Raw genomic sequence first — 18835 nt, 5'->3', positions numbered from 1 at the left:
AGAAAGGCGGTATACAAATTAAAAATGGTGATGATGATTATTGGCTGGGGCTGAAGGGAGTTGGAATCTAACAACTTGTGGAGGATTGCAGGCCCCTCACCCCTGAATTAGAGCCTGGAATATGTTCTAAAGACCTTTGACAAAGAAGAGGTTTTTTTCAAGCATCTGTTCTTCCTTCCCTACTGCATAATTCCTGCACATCTGCAATGGTGGGCAACATGAATTGGTCAGCACCAACTCCCCTCAAGGCATGTGGGGTAGCTTTTCTGCCCAGCCAACAAGTACCAATGGACGCGTAAATACAGATGTACTTGAAAGTAAGGTTATCTGAGCGAAATGGACTTCTCATTTCCACACAAAAGACATACCCAGGTGTACCTATAATAATGTATTTATGTGGTTTTTAACTATGCCTCTCTTTGTGTCTCCACAACAACAGTGTAATGTTTTCCCTGGAATTTAAAATGGATGCCTTCAGCACAATAACTTGTTGTTCCAAAATAAGTAGTTTCTTCTTAGGTACTGATGAAAACACTCACACCCCCTTCTTAGAGTAGCTGAGTTATTGAAAAGCATCTTTGCTGCAATTCAGAATTTTCCCAAAGTGGCTTGGGTTCATTTGACCATAGTGGCAGCAGAAGGTGTCCCAAATGGACAGCTGTTCAAAGAGGTAGATAGTAGATATCATCTTCCAATATGGCACCCTTTAAATCTATAGTAATTTAACACTGAAAGTATGTTCTGGCTGTATTTAGACCAAATAAAGCAAACCAACGAGACAAAGTAATGGAGGGGAAAATGTTGATAAAGTCAAGCTGCAATGCTGAAGCAAATCAAGCACAATACCAAATTAGTATTTGAAGAAGTGGTTGCTCATTGTTAAGATATTTCCTTTTCATATGTTTTCAGAAACTGGTGGCAGCTATTAAATAACACAGAAAGATTGCCAGCTCTGATTCCAGGAAGGAAACCCCCACCCAGTTCCTTTCTGAGTAATTCAAAATTTGCCCATGATACTTTCAAAACTAGCTTGAGACAGAATTCATTAAGGGGCAAGGAGCACTGTAGAAGCATCTGCAAACAAGTCCCATGCATGACATGCAATGTATGACATCTACAATTCTGAATTAGAACAATTAGAAGAAGATTCACGAGGACAAACAATAAGATTACTATGGGATGCAGGGGCATATATTAAAGTAATTCCTTCAGTTTTAAAAGTTCAAAGCAGTGGTTCTTACAGCTTCTGTTATAATCAATTAAAACATAAGAAAGAACTGATCCAATTTAAATTCAAAGCGGTTTGATACAATTTGAAAAGCGCAAAAAACAGACAAAGAAAAACCCAGCTCTGACTGGTGCACTATAAACTATGTTGGTGGTTTTTATGACCACAGCCTTTTAACATACATTTCAAGCACATGACTTCTTCCAAAGAATCCTAGGAACTGTAATTTCATCCTCACAGAGCTACAATTCCCAGCATCCCTTTAAAAAGCTATAGTCTCTTAATATTCTTTGGGGGGAGTCGTGTGCTTTAAATGTATATTGTCTTCAACATGAGAGAGCTTAAGGGTCTGTTTAACTTTCCCATTGAAACCAAAAGCATTTTTCAGCCCAACCCAAAGTGTGGTGACACAGATGTAAATCTAGCTAGATTCAACTGGCCTTCCAAAATTTGGTTGACACTTTTGCCATTTTGGGAAAATCTGTGCTCCTCTCATTCCCAAATAATCTTACCAAACAAGTTCAGCTCTTTTGGGCTAAAATGGCACCACATTCTTATGGTGATGATGACAATAGATATATAGGATGTTGTCCTTACATACACTCTCTATCATCTATCTATCTATCTATCTATCTATCTATCTATCTATCTATCTATCATCTGATCTGTTTAAGGTCTTATAATTAAAACAGAATCTTTGAATATGCCTAAGAGGTTATATGAAGCCAGTACAAAGGAAGAATTGTTTTGGTGAGTTTTTGTTGCTTCTGTTGTAAAATTTTTAGAGGTCAATGCCTTGGACAAATTCTTATTTTAAAGAAAGAGTGATCGGGGCAAACTATTAAATATCTTCTCCTACAAAGCCATTTAGATAGTAACCATCAGTCACTCTTGTTTATTCTTCCACCTATTGACGTTGACCAAAAATATGCTGCTTTAAAGCTAGAGTGCTTCAGTTGAAAGAGAATTAAATGGAAGAAAATACATATAACAACATTGCATGGACCCTGCAAAAAACTTGCACGCATGAGGAGCACTGATCCCACCCCACAAATACCCGCCTGGAAGCACTTTAACAATGAACAATGCAAGTCTAAGGCAACGGAGATATTAAATGCTAATCTGAAATGAACAGGGATGAGGTAACTACTGTTCCTCTGTTAAAATAGGTCTGTATATTCTAACAGACTCTGTGACCTTCAGTCCTGTCCCAGTCGGATATAAAGAATACAAAGAGTTTCTTCCTAATCTCACGAGGACTCGGATGCCTCTTAACAAGAACACATATTAACAAGAATGGGGTTGTGTGTGTGTGTGTGTGTGTGTGCATGCACACATTTTCTGTCAGTGATGCAACTGTGATACTATTGTGATTCAGAGTCAGGACCTAGTCACATCATTATGGGTCATTTGAATATCCTGAATGTGCTATGACTCACGTGTGCTTATGGTCACGTATGAAAGTGCAACCAGGCAAAGGACGTGACTTCTTACATCTGTGAGGCTTTGTTTGGAGACTTCCTTGTGAATCCAGTGCGGTCTTCTGACCACACCCAAAGCTTACTGCTGTTGGTTTGCTACTCAAACAGATGCTCAGAGCATCCCACTGCTAAATATCACTCTTTGAGCATTCATAAAGGCAAGCTGAAATAAACTCAGAGTCGAGTGTGGATTTCATGCTCTTTATTCAGCTCATAGTGGTGAGGAGGAATGGAAGTTCCCCCAGAATGTCTGCTTTATATACATTATTTACACTATGGGCCCCACGTGATTGGCTAATTCCAGGATTCACCTGTAGGCCAAAAGGTTGCGGATTCACTTCCACCTGGAGCTGGATTGGGTGGCTCCTGTGGACCAATCAGACTGCTGCATTCTGAATCCTATTGTTCTAGGACCAATCAGACTGCTGCGTTCTGAATCCTATTGTTCTAGCACCAAACAGACTGCTGCCTTTGGATCCTATTCAGCTCAGTACATAACACAAGCCAAAAGCAGTATTCCACATGCAGAGGCACACAATGAGGAGGTCCTGGTCTGGGTAGCACTATGTGCTCAATTTCCCCCTGGCTTGTTTCTATAAACAGTGATCATGCACCAGGTGAGATAGGGGGAAGTAAAAAGATCCCCCTCAATCATTTTGCTTCTGATGTTGTGATTGCCATGTTTCCAACCTAAGGAAAGCACAAGTACCACTGTAAGAGATCACTAAACAAGTCTTTAAAATAGATATGCAATCTGTTTCTGACTACCCACACGGCAACTGGTTCATCTGTGTTCTGTGTTGTTAGAAAAGAAGGCTGTCTTTGTTGTAAAAAAAGCATATCATATAAATAAGCATATCTTATATACGTTGTGTATGCAAGCTGTTATGATGTGCCAGAGGCATTTTCTCTTCTAGTTATTATTATTACTATTTATTGAATTTATATGCCTCCCTATACCTGGAGGTCTCAGGGTGGTTCACAGAACAAAATCAAAATATAAAACCACAAAATATATAATCAAAATAAAAACAACAACCCAATAACCCCATTCCAGATCTATAAGTTGCTGTTCTCAGGGAGCAGCAAGAACTTCCTGATTCAGTCTTGTTGAAGGCATGTGAACAAACTTAATAAATAATAATAATAATAATGGTTCGGGACCAAGCTAATCAATATGCTAGCTATACATATCTGTGCCCTTAAGTGTAGGGTTTGTTTCTTTACACAATTGCCAGAATTGAGTTGTATGTGTGTTTTTGAGGAAGAATCTGTATCAGGACACTAATGTGGAGGATAGGGAAGATTTTATCCCCCTGCAGTGTGATTCCAAACCAGATCAGACCCACCATACCGGCAATTTGCATTTATTTCTTTTCATCCTACCTCCTCTACCTGCTTCTCCAAAGACACTCAAGGTTAATGGATGAAGCTAATGGGTGGGTTACATATATATACGTGTGTGTTTTTAGTTGTATCTGTTTTAATATATACTCTGGGCTACACTGGGGAAAGGTGCAGATACAAAATAAAAAGGGAACAAATAAAAAAGCAATAAATTATTTCAAACATTAAAAAAACTATAATTTACAGAATCTCTCTCTAGTTGCTTATTATTCATATTAAGTTTACCAGCTCAGTATATACACTGTAAGTATATATTGCAAGAATGAACAAAATACAGAAAGCGTTTATTAAAACAGAAATCTAGGCTTCTGCTTTGACAATCAAATTCTTATCTCCCAAGTTCTTATGGCTGAAATAAAATGCATACTTACTGAATGTCTGTTTCCTCCAGCATCTGAAAATTAAAAAATCTAGTTTAGGAACTGGTAAGAGAGTTAACAAAACAGTGCAAATCAAGGTACAAACAAGAGGTCTAGAATCCATTTTTATCTGAATGCTTTCTAGCTTTCACAGATACATTTGCAATAAACATATCATGGAATCATAGAATTATAGAGTTGGAAGGGACCTCCAGGGTCATCTAGTCCAACCCGCTTCAATGCAGGAATCTCAGCTAGATCATACATGACAGGTGGCCTTCCAACATCTGCTTACAAACCTCCAAGGAAGGAAAGTCTACCACCTCTCATGGAAGTCTGTTTCACTGCCAAACAGCTCTTACTGCCAGCAAGTTATTCCTGTTGTTTAGTTGGAATCTCCCTTTTTAAAAAGCTTTTACTATCAAAGTGGTTGATTTTAATTTTGAAGTCGAAGCAAAAACTAACATTTTAATTGCTTTGCCAATTCCGTGGCATTCCTTTGTTGGTAACCATAGTGTGTTCAAATGTCTGATCCTGTAACAAAAATATGTAATTTGTCCCATAGTACATCCACACCCAAGGACTGGAAAGTGGCCAATATGACACCAGTTTTTTAAAAGGGATCCAAAGGGAAAGTGGAAAATCACAGGCCAGATAGTGTAATGTCTATTTCTAGGAAAACTGGGGGAAAGCATTATATTTTTAAACGTATTTTGTTGTTGTTTTTATTACAGAAAATGTATCTTTAGAACAAAGAATTAACACCAGACACCTCCCACACCTGTTCCTGGGTGGAAAGCATTATAGAAGAGCAAGATTTCTGCAAGGATACATCCATATTCACTAAACTTTTTTAGTTCTTTTGAGATTGTCAACAAGCATAGAGAGGTGATCCAGTCAACACTGTGTACAGTACTTAGAATCTCAAAAAATCTGCAATAAAATTCTGCATCAGATTCCTAAGTAAGCTTAGCTGTCACAGGATATGAGGGCGGGTCCTTTTATGGATCCGTAGATGGTTAAAGAAGAGGAAGCAGAAAGTAGGAATGAAATGACAGGTCTCCCAATAGAGGAATGGAGGAAGTGGAATCCTGACAAAGATCAGTATTAGGACCTGCCGTTTTGTATTTGCTTATAAATGACCTAGAGTTAGGGGTAAGCAGTGAAGCAGCGAGGTTTGCTGATGACGCCAGGCTGTTCTCATCAAACTACAGCTCCCAAGGTTCGTTGAGGGAAGGTGTTACAGTGTGATATCTTTGTTCATTTATCCTGATTCCCTGTTTTGTGTTCATCTTACCTATTCATGAATAATTTGAAAGTGTATTCCGTTCCATGTAAACTGTTTTTACAATAAAGCAGAAAACTAATTATGTTAAGCAAGAAGAGGAAGTCGGTAAACTCCTTTCAAAAATTATACAGTGGTACCTCGGGTTACAGACGCTTCAGGTTACAGATTCCGCTACCCCAGATATAGTACCTTGGGTTAAGAACTTTGCTTCAGGGTGAGAACAGAAATCGTGCAGCAGCAGGAGGCCCCATTAGCTAAAGTGCTACCTCAGGTTAAGAACAGCTTCAGGTTAGAACGGGCCTCCAGAACGAATTAAGTTCTTAACCTGAGGTACCACTGTAATTGTAAATGGGGAAAAATGATACAAAGCTAACGTAAGTTTTTACTAAAAAGCTATCTTCATATTATGCTCATTTCTATTTCTGTGTGTAGAATAAAATACGAAACTCTCAGCCAACCTATAGGGTTGCCATATTTCAAAAAGTAAAAACCAGGACACCCCCAAAGTTGTTGAGCTTTCTTTAGACAAATGCCACATTTTGGGAATTCCGCCTTTGAAATCCCAGTAATCTCGGACGTATGGCAGCCTTGCCCTTGCACACAGTTTCAGTGCTAATTAAATACTCTCCCACTCTATTGTGCTGAAGTAGCTTCCAAACAGTAAGGAGTTGGCACTGATTCCAGTTCCCAGTCTATGCTCTGCCCACCAAAATACAAGGTTGGTCTTGCAATGTGAAGGGGGGAGATGTGCGGGGGGGGGGGGAGATGGAGTAGTTGACTCAACTCCTTAATTCATACTGACAGGTCATGATAAAGTAGGCGCAACATTCGGGATTGTTGAAGTAGATGTAGTTCAGAACAGCTCCTTTCACCAACAGTTAGATCAAAGAGCCATTTGAAATAAACAAATCTGAAACAATTTATTACAGTCACATGTGGCATGCTAAGCATTGTACTACCAGGAAAGAGGAAATTATAAATTTTGTGTATTTCGAAAGCTTCAAATGAAGGGATGTTTGTTAATTATACTGTGGCTGGGTGGGTGTGGAAACCGGGGGAAACCAACGGATATCCCATGTCTTTGTCACCCTAAATCAAAAGTCTAGGTGGCCAGCAATGTTTTACGAGTAAGTCTACAAGTATGTCTCATGGAGGTTTTACAAGTGTGTCTTTATCTGCAACAAATCCTTTGGTGCAGATATCCTTTGACTTTAATAAAGTGATGCAATTAAATGATTGTTTAGCCCCCAAAATCTGGCCTAAAACAAAACAAAAGCAATGGACATTGTTGCCAGGTTTCACTGCACCTTCTACAAGTCAATCAGGCATGAGTCCCAACTTTGAAAAAAGAGAGATGCGTTGCTCACATACTATATACAGATACAGGTAGGTAGCCATGTTGGTCTGCCGTAGTTGAAACAAAATAAAAAAAATTCCTTCCAGTAGCACCTTAGAGACCAACTAAGTTTGTTATTGGTATGAGCTTTCATGTGCATGCACATATCTGAAGAAGTGTGCATGCACACGAAAGCTCACACCAACAACAAACTTAGTTGGTCTCTAAAGTGCTACTGGAAGGAATATTATATACAGCGGATATCTAGCTCTCTGGAATGCATGAAAACACTCTTACGTTCCATTCTGAATACAGTGGTACCTCTGGTTAAGAACTTAATTCGTTCTGTAGGTCCATTCTTAACCTGAAGCTGTTCTTAACCTGAAGCACCACTTTAGCTAATGGGGCCTCCCGCTGCCACCGCACCGCCGGAGCACAATTTCTGTTCTCATCCTGAGGTAAAGTTCTTAACCCGAGGTAATATTTCTGGGTTAGCGGAGTCTGTAACCTGAAGCGTATGTAACCTGAAGCGTCTGTAACCCGAGGTACCACTGTATTGTGTTTCCAACAATTTATTCACTGTTATCATCACCAGCTTTCCCTTCACTTTAAGAAAACGGCCTAGACAACAAAACTGTGTTGAATACAATGGTGGGTGGTATTCCACTAAGGGCTAATCCACACTTACCTTTTGCCCCGTGCTTTCCTGTCGGACACGGACCTTGAAAGCCCGGACCTGTGCCTAGAAATGCAGAACAAAAGTAAGTGTGGATGAGCCCTCTTTCCACCAGCAGAAAGATTTACGCTTGTGCAATGGAATTCCACCCCATCTCCAAATCTGCCCTCCCCTAGAATAGACTTAGGGGGCATACAGGGGTGGAGAAATGACATTCAATTGCACAACCGCAAATCCATGCTATACAGTTTAGCATTACAATAGGTGGTATTTAACTAAACATTACTCAGAGCAGACTTGTTGAAATTAATGAACCTAATGGTGCTGGAGGAGAATCTTGAGAGTTCCCTGGACTGCAAGAAGATCAAACCTCTCCATTCTTAAGGAAATCAGCCCTGAGTGCTCCCTGGAAGGACAGATTCTGAAGCTGAGGCTCCAATACTTTGGCCACCTCATGAGAAGAGAAGACTCCCTGGAAAAGACTCTGATGCTGGGAAAGATGGAGGGCACAAGGAGAAGGGGATGACAGAGGACGAGATGGTTGGACAGTGTTCTTGAAGCTACTAGCATGAGTTTGACCAAACTGCAGGAGGCAGTGGAAGACAGGAGTGCCTGGCGTGCTCTGGACCAGGGGGTCACGAAGAGTCGGACATGACTAAACGACTAAACAACAGCAACAACAGATGACTAAGGGCCATTCATTCCAATACTCATTCTACACTGATAAAAACTTAGCTCAGGGGTCAGCAAGGTTTACTTTACCTGGGCCGGTTCACTCTAGCGGAGATCCCTCCATGCGCGCCCTCGATTTCCAATGTCTGCGCAGACATGATTTCCAGTGCTGCGGAAGCGAGTCCCTGCGCCACACTGGTTTAACGCAGCACGTGGGGACACGCCGAGGGAGCGGCTTGGTTTGGGGGCAGCTCAGGGGCCGGTTAAACGACCCCCGTGGGCTGCTTGCGGCCCATGGGCCTTAGATTGCTGACCCCTGACTTAGCTGAAGGACACCCAATGACAAGAACGGTAAAATGACCCAACTATTTTGCAAGTGTATACTCACAGATGGGATAATCTTTGGATTAGCGTATGAGAAGTTTAGATGCTCTTTCAATGGCACAAACTTTACTGTGGCCTTCTGTTGGGAAACGTCTCAGTTCCACCAAGAGGGCGCTTTGGAGGGGTAATGTCTGGAGTCTTGAAGCAGGAAACTGGTAAAACAGGTTTCCTGAGGCACAAAGCCACTTCTAGGGTCTTATTCCAAAGTGAGAAAGGCAGCAAGGATTTCTCAGGCCTCTCTCCGCTTGAGAACATTTGTTTTTCCGCAGCATATTGTGGGTGGCAATGGGACCCTGTGAGCGTTTCCTGTCTGGACACTGAAACCGCCTCCCAGCAAGTGACTCATTTTTCCAGTGCAAGTACCCATGCAGAAGCTTGTTGATCAGGTTTTCCTTATCCCAGGTTATAAGGAAAAAGAAGAACGGATTTCTGCAAGCTCTGATTCTCACATTTTAGATGCATTAATTTGAAACGGCTTCAAGGGAGGACAGAATTTAATGGGGAAACAATAGCTGAGACAGTCCTCCTTAGAACAGGCATTCACAGGATCTTATAAGTCTGCTGGCGCACAGCAGCCATGTGAAAATCCTGGAGTGCTGGCTCCATGGTCAAGGGGAAGCGATGTACACCAATGCATGTAAAAAGTTTAGTCCTGGGTGTAATATTGGGCAGCTGGAGTTGTGAATTGGCCCTCATTTAGGACCTCCTCCCATCACTGCTGGCTTTGAAGAGCCTATGGGGAAAGTTCTTTCAGTGCTCCTCCAATGGCCTTGGGCGGGTGAAATATACTCGGAGGCGAGAGTGGATTTCATGCTCTTTATTCAGCTCATAGTGGTGAGGAGGAATGGAAGTTCCCCCAGAATGTCTGCTTTATATACATTATTTACACTATGGGCCCCACGTGATTGGCTAATTCCGGGATTCTCCTGTAGGCCAATCAGGTTGCGGATTCACTTCCACCTGGAGCTGGATTGGGTGGCTCCTGTGGACCAATCAGACTGTTGTATTCTGAATCCTATTGTTCTAGGACCAATCAGACTGCTGCATTTTGGATCCTATTGTTCTAGGACCAATCAGACTGCTGCATTCTGAATCCTATTTGGATCCTACTCAACTCAGTACATAACACCGGGGTAACATGGTGCTGGGCAGGCCTGCAGTGCCAAACAGAGGTGGCAACAGTGGGATCAACAGACCAGGAAGTAGCAGCACACAGAGGCGGAGCTAGCTGCTCCGGCACCCGGAGCGGCACACATGCTGTGCACCTGGGGGTGGGGCTAGCTGCCCACAGGGGTGGGGCTAGCATCCAGCGGGTGGGGCAATAGTGTCACCCCCCCCTCAGGGATGACACCCGGGGCAAACCGCACTCACTGCACCCCCTTCCTCCGCCTGTGGCAACGCATAGAGCAGCATCTGCAATGCCTGGAAGTATGAGGCAGGGACACGAAGCACCACAACTGCTTCTCTGTGTACCAGGGGGCTTCAGCAGGCCGCTGCTCTTCCTGCAATGTGGCCAGACGCCATGGAGTGCCACTGCAGATCAGTGATGGCATGTTGCGCCCAAGTATTTTAAGGCGCAAGGGAAATGACACGGCTGCTCACCACAGCTATCCAGCACTCAGGCAGTAGCAGAAGAAGCAGTGGTGACACTGAGAGGAGTTCTGGGGGTCTGCAGCAAACCACATTCAACTCTCCCACCAAGGAGCCTAGGCCCTGATGTAACATTGCTGCAAAGTGACACTGCTGCACGGTTCCTGGGTGGAAATGGCCAAATAAAACAAAGAGCCAAAAGCAGCATTAGCATGCTTGCTGGAAGAGACTCCAACTACAAATGGGCAATGGAATCCCTACTCCAACATATTGTCTCTTGGCAGGCAACATTCCAGACACCTTCTTAGAAAAGAGCCCACCACACATCTGACAAATCTGGTGACATCAGAGAGACAGGAAGGAAAGGAGGAAAGAAGGAGAGTTCACAGGTGTGAATCACTTTTTCCTATTGGAACGTAAGTCAGCATCCCTCCAGGCGGAGTGGAGCTAACTTCCTGGCAAGTGGGTCACTGTTACTTACCAAGAAGAAAAGGTCAAGGCGGGGAGGAAGCTGGTGTGGTGCAAACACATCAATAGAAGCACCGGATTGGTTCCACTGGTGCATTTGCACCGTCCTGACTTCTCTGACATAATACCTCTCCCTATTTCCCTCCCTGTAAGCAATACAGGGAGACGCGGGTGGCGCTGTGGGTAAAAGCCTCAGCGCCTAGGGCTTGCTGATCGAAAGGTCGGCGGTTCGAATCCCCGCGGCGGGGTGCGCTCCCGTTGCTCAGTCCCAGCGCCTGCCAACCTAGCAGTTCGAAAGCACCCCCGGGGGCAAGTAGATAAATAGGCACCGCTTACTAGCGGGAAGGTAAACGGCATTCCGTGTGCGGCTCTGGCTCGCCAGAGCAGCGATGTCACGCTGGCCACGTGACCCGGAAGTGTCTTCGGACAGCACTGGCCCCCGGCCTATAGAGTGAGATGGGCGCACAACCCTAGAGTCTGTCAAGACTGGCCCGTACGGGCAGGGGTACCTTTACCTTTACTTTAAGCAACACTGACCTACCTGCCAGTAAGCTAGAAAAACGGCTGTGCACTACCTGGCAAATGAATTTTGCTGCTAAGGGGAGAGGAAGTATGCTCTGGGGCAGGCATCAGCAACCTGCAGCCCATGGGCCAGAAGCAGCCCACAGATGCTGTTTAACCGCCCCATGAGCTGCCCCTGGACCGAGCCGCCCATTCGGCGAGTCCCCGCGCCGCACCGACAACCGGTGTGGAGCAGCACGGGGACTCGCTTCCGAGGCGTCAGAAATTTTGTCTGTGCACGTGCGGATGCCAGAATTTGCATCTGCGTATGTGCAGACTCGTGCAAACTCTGGAAATTGGGGGGGGGCGCTCACACACGCTTGCTATCCGGCCCACAGAGGGGGCTCCGCGGGACTGATCCAGCCAAGGCAAGGTAAACCTTGCCAACCCCTGCTCTGGGAGGTACCTTCCGAAAGGAAAAGGAGACATACTCTTCCCCACAGCTGATGGCTGGATCATTCAGATTTTGGCCCCCTCAACCAGTGGCGTAGCGTGGGTTGTCAGCACCCGGGGCAAGGCAAGTAATTTGCGCCCCCTAACCCGTGGATTTGCGCCCCCTAACCCTAACCCCCAGATGTTGCGCCCAGTGCGGCCGGCCCCCCCTGCACCGCCCACACTACGCCACTGCCCTCAACGCATATGCTGCAACACTGCCTCCAAAGCAGAGCTCTTTAGTTTGTCCCATAGGAAATTCATGAGAGTTATACTTCTAGAGGCATACAGATGGGAACTAAACTTGCTACTTGCTCATATTCTTCCAATAAGTTTGGTGCAAAAGCACACGAGGCCACCACCTTGCTGAAGTTATACTAGATGAGAAGCTTTCTGGGAACCATCTTGGGTTCCATGACAGAAGAAAGTAGGGGTGTAGTGTAATAAAATAAATAAGAATCAACACCTTATCCTAGCTGCCATGGATTCTTCATTAGCTACACTCTAAAGAGTGGCAGAATGTTAAACAAGAGTTCTGTTGCAAGGCTCCAGTTTGGAAGAGCTTTAAATGTGTCTCCAAAGCCAGGAAATTTAGTCACCCCCATTTTTAACACCCTGCCTTCTTTATGAGCCATGCCTCATCTGGGTGTGTGCTTCTTTATATAAATGCTATCAATAATCATCTCCATACACAAAGTCAACATGGTTCTGTTTCAGTAAGTAATGCAGTAAGCCTCCAAAATGGCTTTGCTGTTGTGTGATGCCCTGCTTATCTGTTTGAAACACTTTTCCTGTGTATCAGTCAGGAAAAGCAGGCGCAATTAGAACAATACACTGTTATTACATTTCCAAAAATAACTGAAGCTGTAGGAGAGAAGGTGGAATGCAAGATTAAGGGGGTGTTTGCTTATCGTCAGCCTAATCCAGCTCCCAGTTTTAATCAAATCTCATATCATTGGACTTCCTGGCTCTACAACAAAGTATTGATTAAGAGGATTTTAAGTAACATATGCCCTTCTCAAACCCATTTGAGCAGATAAACTAAATAATGATAGTAAGTTCTGTTTACTATAAAGTTTTAAAACTATAAGCTTCCCCAAAGGAGATTTATTGTGGAAGTTATACCAATTCTCACTTTGCCGTTTAATAGGGTACAAAACAGAGAAGCATTCATTTTCTTGAGAGGCAGATCTCTAGTGCAAGCTGATTTAAATCTTGCAATTATCTTATTAGTATAGAGCTGGATATTACACTTCAAGAAGTTGGGGGATATGTTTGCAAGGTTAGGCCCCTAAAAAACTGGAGGACAGTTCCAGACTCTCCAAATGTCCCCATTTTACAATGACACCCCTGATTTAGAGAAGCTGTCCTGGTTTCTAATTTAATCCCGGAATGTCCCACTTTTCCTTAGGATGTTGCTACAGTGGTACCTCAGGTTACATACGCTTCAGGTTACATACACTTCAGGTTACAGACTCCGCTAACCCAGAAATAGTACCTCGGGTTAAGAACTTTGCTTCAGGATAAGAACAGAAATCATGCTCCGGCAGTGTGGCAGCAGCAGGAGGCCTCATTAGCTAAAGTGGTGCTTCAGGTTAAGAACAGTTTCAGGTTAAGAACGGACCTCCAGAACGAATTAAGTACTTAACTCGAGGTACCACTTTATTTTCATTGGAGAAATGTTGGAGGATATGGCGTTATCCAACCCCCGAGCCGTCTGAAGGCAATCCTGTATAGGGAAGGGGTTTTTTTAATGTTTAAATATGTTTTTAATATATGTTGGAAGCTGTCCAGAATGCTAGGGCAACCCAATAAGTTGTGTGGTGTATACATAGCAAAATTATCATTATGGAATGGGGACGTCGCTATTTTCATCGGAGAAATGTTGAAGGGTATGTAGTTCTTGGCAGCCTCGGAAGAATGCTGTGCTCAGTAACATTTATTCACACACACTACCCTAAATGTTTAAACTGGCATATTCATCTGTAAGGTAAAAGGTAAAGGTAAAGGACCCCTGGACGGTTAAGTCCAGTCAAAAGCAACTATGGGTTCCTTTTTGTTGCAGTCTAGTATGAACAAGAATGAATCCTAGAGTAACCTATGCAGATGAAGAGTAGTGTCCGTGTTAGGGAGCAGGCAAAATCGGCCAGTTTTTGATTGCATTGATTTTTCATTGTCCAATCTTGAATTCAGTTCTCCACATTTCCACAATAGTTTGGTTGGCAGGAGGGGAAGATTGGCAGAACCCAGTTGGCTAAGTTGAACAGAAGGATACCTCTGCTTGTTCCAGCACAACACGCTCCCCAGACCAGCATAAGGCGGGCTTGGATTGCTCTGTTAGTAGCTCTTTTGTAAGTTTCCAAATGAACTCCTCATAAATGCTTTCTTCCTCAAAGAAACAGTATTTACATATAAAAATGCCACATGGGTTCTGTATTATTTATGTGTTTGATTTCCCCCCCCCCCCGGCTTACTTACCATTAGTAGCTTTTCTGATTTCAGTATAAACCGTTTCAGGCTTCTGTACCACAGGAGCTGGGAAAGGTATCAATATAGAATCAATTACTTTGCGGTGCGTGTTTTAAAACTGCCCTGTCATCTCAAAAGAAGGAAGCACATGACTACCAATTAGGAAAATGGCCTTTACTATCTGTCCAGACCTGAAAATGCACTATAAATAGATGCAATGTTTATCCAAAACCCAGGTGCAATTTTGCATTCTGATACACAAATATGAGCAAGACGTACCTCAGTAATTTTCCAATTATTTAGCCAATCCTGTTTCTGGCGCAACACAAAAGGAACCGTAAACAACGAAGCAAGGCTGCAGAGCCAGCCTCCTGACAGCAGCATCACTGCAGGGCAGGGGCAGAGGCAAAGTTGGATCAATGAAAACACAACAGCCTGCCCACCCCAGTTGCAGTTAAGTAGCAGCAATATCGTTGTCAGGAGGCTAGTGCTGCCGCAGCACCCCTCCAGCCCCTTCAGGTGCAATGAAGTCAACAAGGCAGCCCTTAGTGGGAGGAAGTGTGTGAAGAGTGTCTTATAGCTGACAAAATATGTGTCACTTCCGTAAATCGGATCACTGTGCTCTGTGGAAAATAACTTGCCTAGCTGAGCTGCTGGCCACAAACCTATTTGACTGCCGAGCCAAGGAGATAAGTAATTCTACAACCTTTAGAAGACATCTGAAGGCTGTCTGTATAGGGAAGTTTTAAAATGTTTAATGTTTTGTTATGGTTTATATATATGTTGGAAGCTGCCCAGAGTGGCTGGAGCAACCCAGTCAGATCGGTGGGGTAATAACAATAATAATAATAATAGAATAGGACATCTCTATTTTGGTCAGATAAATGTTGGAGGATATGTTATGAAGTAGCAGAGAATTGCTGAACTTTTAATACCAACCGTTTCAAGAAATGTGCATGTTTGGTTTTAAAACACACTATTAACCATACACTTCTGTCCGGTTGGTCTAAATTTGGTTTGGTTATTTTTTACATTTACCAGCATATCTCTGCCAAAATGTTTGAGACTGGCAGCAATGCTAGTGGTTTTTGACTGTCTGGGTCAAAGCAATGCAGGATCTGTGCCTCTGCCTTATCCTATTTCTTCCTCCTGGTGGTTTGCCAAAGAGGTCTTCTAACAAGCAACATCCTTGATTCAGACAATTCATCCCCTGCCAAGTCCTGCTTCGGCTCAAGATATTGACACTGAGCTGGCCATCTAGGGGTTTTCACTCCCAGGAACAAATCCCACGGACCAAGCATGCTGCTTCATCCACTAGGATAAAAAGTTAGTTTGACACCAGACCAGACACAGGCTAATGTTACCAAGTAAAACTAATCAATGGTCCATGTAATGATTATATTGTGGCACAAAGACTATCAACAGTTACGACTATGTTTTTTTAAGAGTAAAAGGTCAGCTGCTATTTATATGGCTCCATGCAGATGATAAGCCTATAAATTTATTGATCTGCTACACTCAGCCTGGGAATGGCATATTCATGCTCGTATTATTGAAAAAGGAAAAGTGCTGGCATGCCATTTTGCGGGGAGAGCAACATTGCAATGGCTGCTCCATTTTGCCTACACTTTCATACACAACACAAGGACACATACTCAGCATATTATTGTTACTGTGAAAGTGGATTGACAGTGATCTTATCTCTGTGACTACAGAATGGATCACGATGAGTTGAGCTAGAATCAAACACTGAAGAATAAGGGCAGCCATTCAGAAAAAAAGGAACCCAACTGTTAAGATTATCTGGGAATGCATAATAAAGCTACCATGTCTTCCCTTGTTTCCCCCTTTTCCTGTGGGATGTTTGGACTCTGGTTATAGTATGTGAGTTAGCTCACTTCCCTAACCCATTCTTTTTTTTCTAAAATACCAATTGCCTGCAGTCAGCCTTGGGGAAGAATGCACCTTATGCACACCTGCTCTCTGCAATTAGGATGGTGTGGATTCATCTATAGGGGATGCAGGTGATATGTCAAGGGCTGCAAGCAGAACTGCATGGTTCTGATGTCCTTTCTGGATTTCTGGCTATATGCAGGTGGCCGCAGTGTCCTGTTTATGAAGAAACACCTGCTGATCCTTGAAGCGGAAGCTTTATTTCTTCCTGTTTACTAGTAGTGTGGAACACCGGTTTTAAGATATAATCCTGCTCCTTCTAAAATGAATTGGGAAATTACAATCGACACCACTCAATGGTAAGCCCATTGCTCTTCCTGCTATATGTAATGGCACAAAGTCAGCTATTTAGTTACCTCTGTAAGCATCAGCAGCCGACACTTCCACGACAGTATATTCCACCTCGGAATTCTCAAGATCAGGTCCTGCCCCAAAAATAGCAAGAAGATGTTTTTTTTGTATTGCACTCTGAACCTGCTGAGGGCCTGTTTTTTTGCTATCTCTGGAATAAACCAGTCACACTCCCATTGACTTTAGAGGATGCAAAAACAAAGCTTGTGTACACTACATCTGCAATTCAGATTTTTTTAGTTTTCCCCCTCCTGCTTTGGAATCCCAATAAATGCAGCAGATTTCCCCTCCACCAGTGACCAAAACAAACCCAGAGAGTTGGAGAGACTTGTAGGAACTTGCTTTTGCCATGTACTGTATGTGTGGAGAGGAGGAGGAGGAGGAGGAGGAGGAGAAGCCATGATACATTTGACCCGACCTCTCCTTCCACAGAATCTCTCCCCCTTTATTTGGGGCTCTGAAACAAGAAGTGGCAGCTTCAAATACATATTTAATATTGTGTTTTAATTTTAAGTAAATATGGATCCCACCTTTCAAATAAATTGCTGCTGAAGAAGCAACCCATGAAAGAGCCATGTCTGATAACTTGCAATTAGATTTATTTTTATTTATTTATAGTTGTTACTTCTCTCAGAGGATATGTATTTATTTTAAAATATATAAATGACATGCAGATCTTAATTCACTCAACAATGTGCTATTTATAATTGTTTGATTAACAGGAGGCTGTGCTTAAAATTTCTTTGAGTGGGCAGTATCAGCTAATTTGAAACCAAGCAAAAAGGAAGTCTAGCACAAAGTCTGACACAACCCAATGCGTAATGGAGGTATCAGTCTTTCTAAGAGCTAGACTAGAGGATATATTAACTACCTATCTGTGCCCTTAAGTGCAGCATGTTTAACACAAATTGCAGGTGTGATCTCTCCAATCTGGATTGAGATCCTAGCACGGTGGAGTTTTAGCCAATTGCTCCTTCTCTGACTCCAACATGGATCGAGGAGCCCATGCCTGTAATTCGTATATGGAACTAAATCTATAATGTGCCTAGTAGAATCTAGCAAAACTTGACAACAGCTAAATTGAGCTTTTCTACTCAGTCATTGGATTGACAATCAGTATAAAACATGGCAAGGATATATCTAAGCATTAAAAGCATTTACTCATATGCTACGCTAATAGTGTTGACCTTGTGTCAACAAAACATATGGTGGAAGGTGGCAGGTTTGCTTTGCTGTGGGAACGTTGTTGGTGGGTGATAGAAATAATAATAGATCTCTTTGCATATTCAAAATGTCAAGTGATGTCAAAGCAGCAATGATAAAAAGAAGTGGGTAAGGATCGAAAGGTCCCTCTAAAATATTTTAACACTTGTAAAACAGGAACAAGCCTGATTGGGCTTTCTGTGGAATCTTTCAGTATCCGAATCCAAGTGGCATCCATGTAAATTGTTGTATTTTGAAATTTATCCCCGGAAAAGATATACAAGCAGAGTGAAATCACTCCAAGCTGGAATACATTCTGTCCTAATCCTCAATGAACTATACTCTCTTGAAAAGTTAGAAATACACTCAAAAATAAAATCCCAGAAATTACCTTGACCATCCTCGTTTGATTTTAAATTATTTTTTTCACCATCTTCATTATAACCTGACCCTAAAATGTTAAAAAAACAAAACAAGAGATGAGCAGACAAACTAATTAGCAGCAGTTTTAAAAACAGCTACAACTCCCTTTTAAGCACAATATTTGTATCATCACATATCACGTATGGAAAGTCTTAACCTGGGGTTTTGCCCTCCACAGTCTCCAGTGTGCCCCATCCTTGAATCTTCCTTATCCTTGCCTGCTATAAATACTCACAGTCAGGCCCCTCATTTGATTCTTGAGCTATGCTCTGCAGCCTGCTGCACTGATGGTTATTCCCTTTTCCTATGCCCTGCTCTTTGAGAGGCTCTCGTGGGTTTTTTGTTTGTTTGTCCCATCTTTTCTGCTTCTCTTTAAGCTCCTTTGAACTAATTCAGACCCTCCAAATGCCCCTCTTTTCCAGGGACATCCCTGATTCAGAGAAGCTGTCCCAGTTTCTGATTTGATCCCAGAATGTCCCACTTTTCCTTAGGATGTTCCTATTTTCATTGGAGAAATGTTGGAGGGTATGGAGTTACCCAGCGCCCGAGGTGTC

At 42.9% G+C, this 18835-nt stretch overlaps 1 protein-coding gene across 5 annotated transcripts in view; it reads right to left on the bottom strand.

The window, feature by feature from the left end:
- Positions 1 to 18835, bottom strand: part of PECAM1 (platelet and endothelial cell adhesion molecule 1) — a 63012-nt gene that overhangs the window by 3095 nt on the left and 41082 nt on the right. For 2 of the 5 annotated variants that reach the window (XM_083427466.1, XM_083427462.1), the window contains exons 12-16: positions 18250 to 18309; positions 16661 to 16729; positions 14361 to 14417; positions 7788 to 7841; positions 4488 to 4510 (exon numbers count right to left, since the gene is read on the bottom strand). In XM_083427466.1, the coding sequence (XP_083283592.1) occupies positions 4488 to 4510; positions 7788 to 7841; positions 14361 to 14417; positions 16661 to 16729; positions 18250 to 18309 (263 nt within the window). The remainder of the gene's footprint in view (positions 1 to 4487; positions 4511 to 7787; positions 7842 to 14360; positions 14418 to 16660; positions 16730 to 18249; positions 18310 to 18835) is intronic. The other 3 variants (XM_083427463.1, XM_083427464.1, XM_083427465.1) reach the window with 3 other exon arrangements.

Source organism: Podarcis tiliguerta (assembly GCF_965153285.1).
Source record: "Podarcis tiliguerta genome assembly, chromosome: 2".
Classification (NCBI taxonomy): domain Eukaryota; kingdom Metazoa; phylum Chordata; class Lepidosauria; order Squamata; family Lacertidae; genus Podarcis; species Podarcis tiliguerta.
The sequence above is the reverse complement of the archived record's forward strand: the minus strand, read 5'-3'. Positions and strand labels throughout refer to the sequence as shown.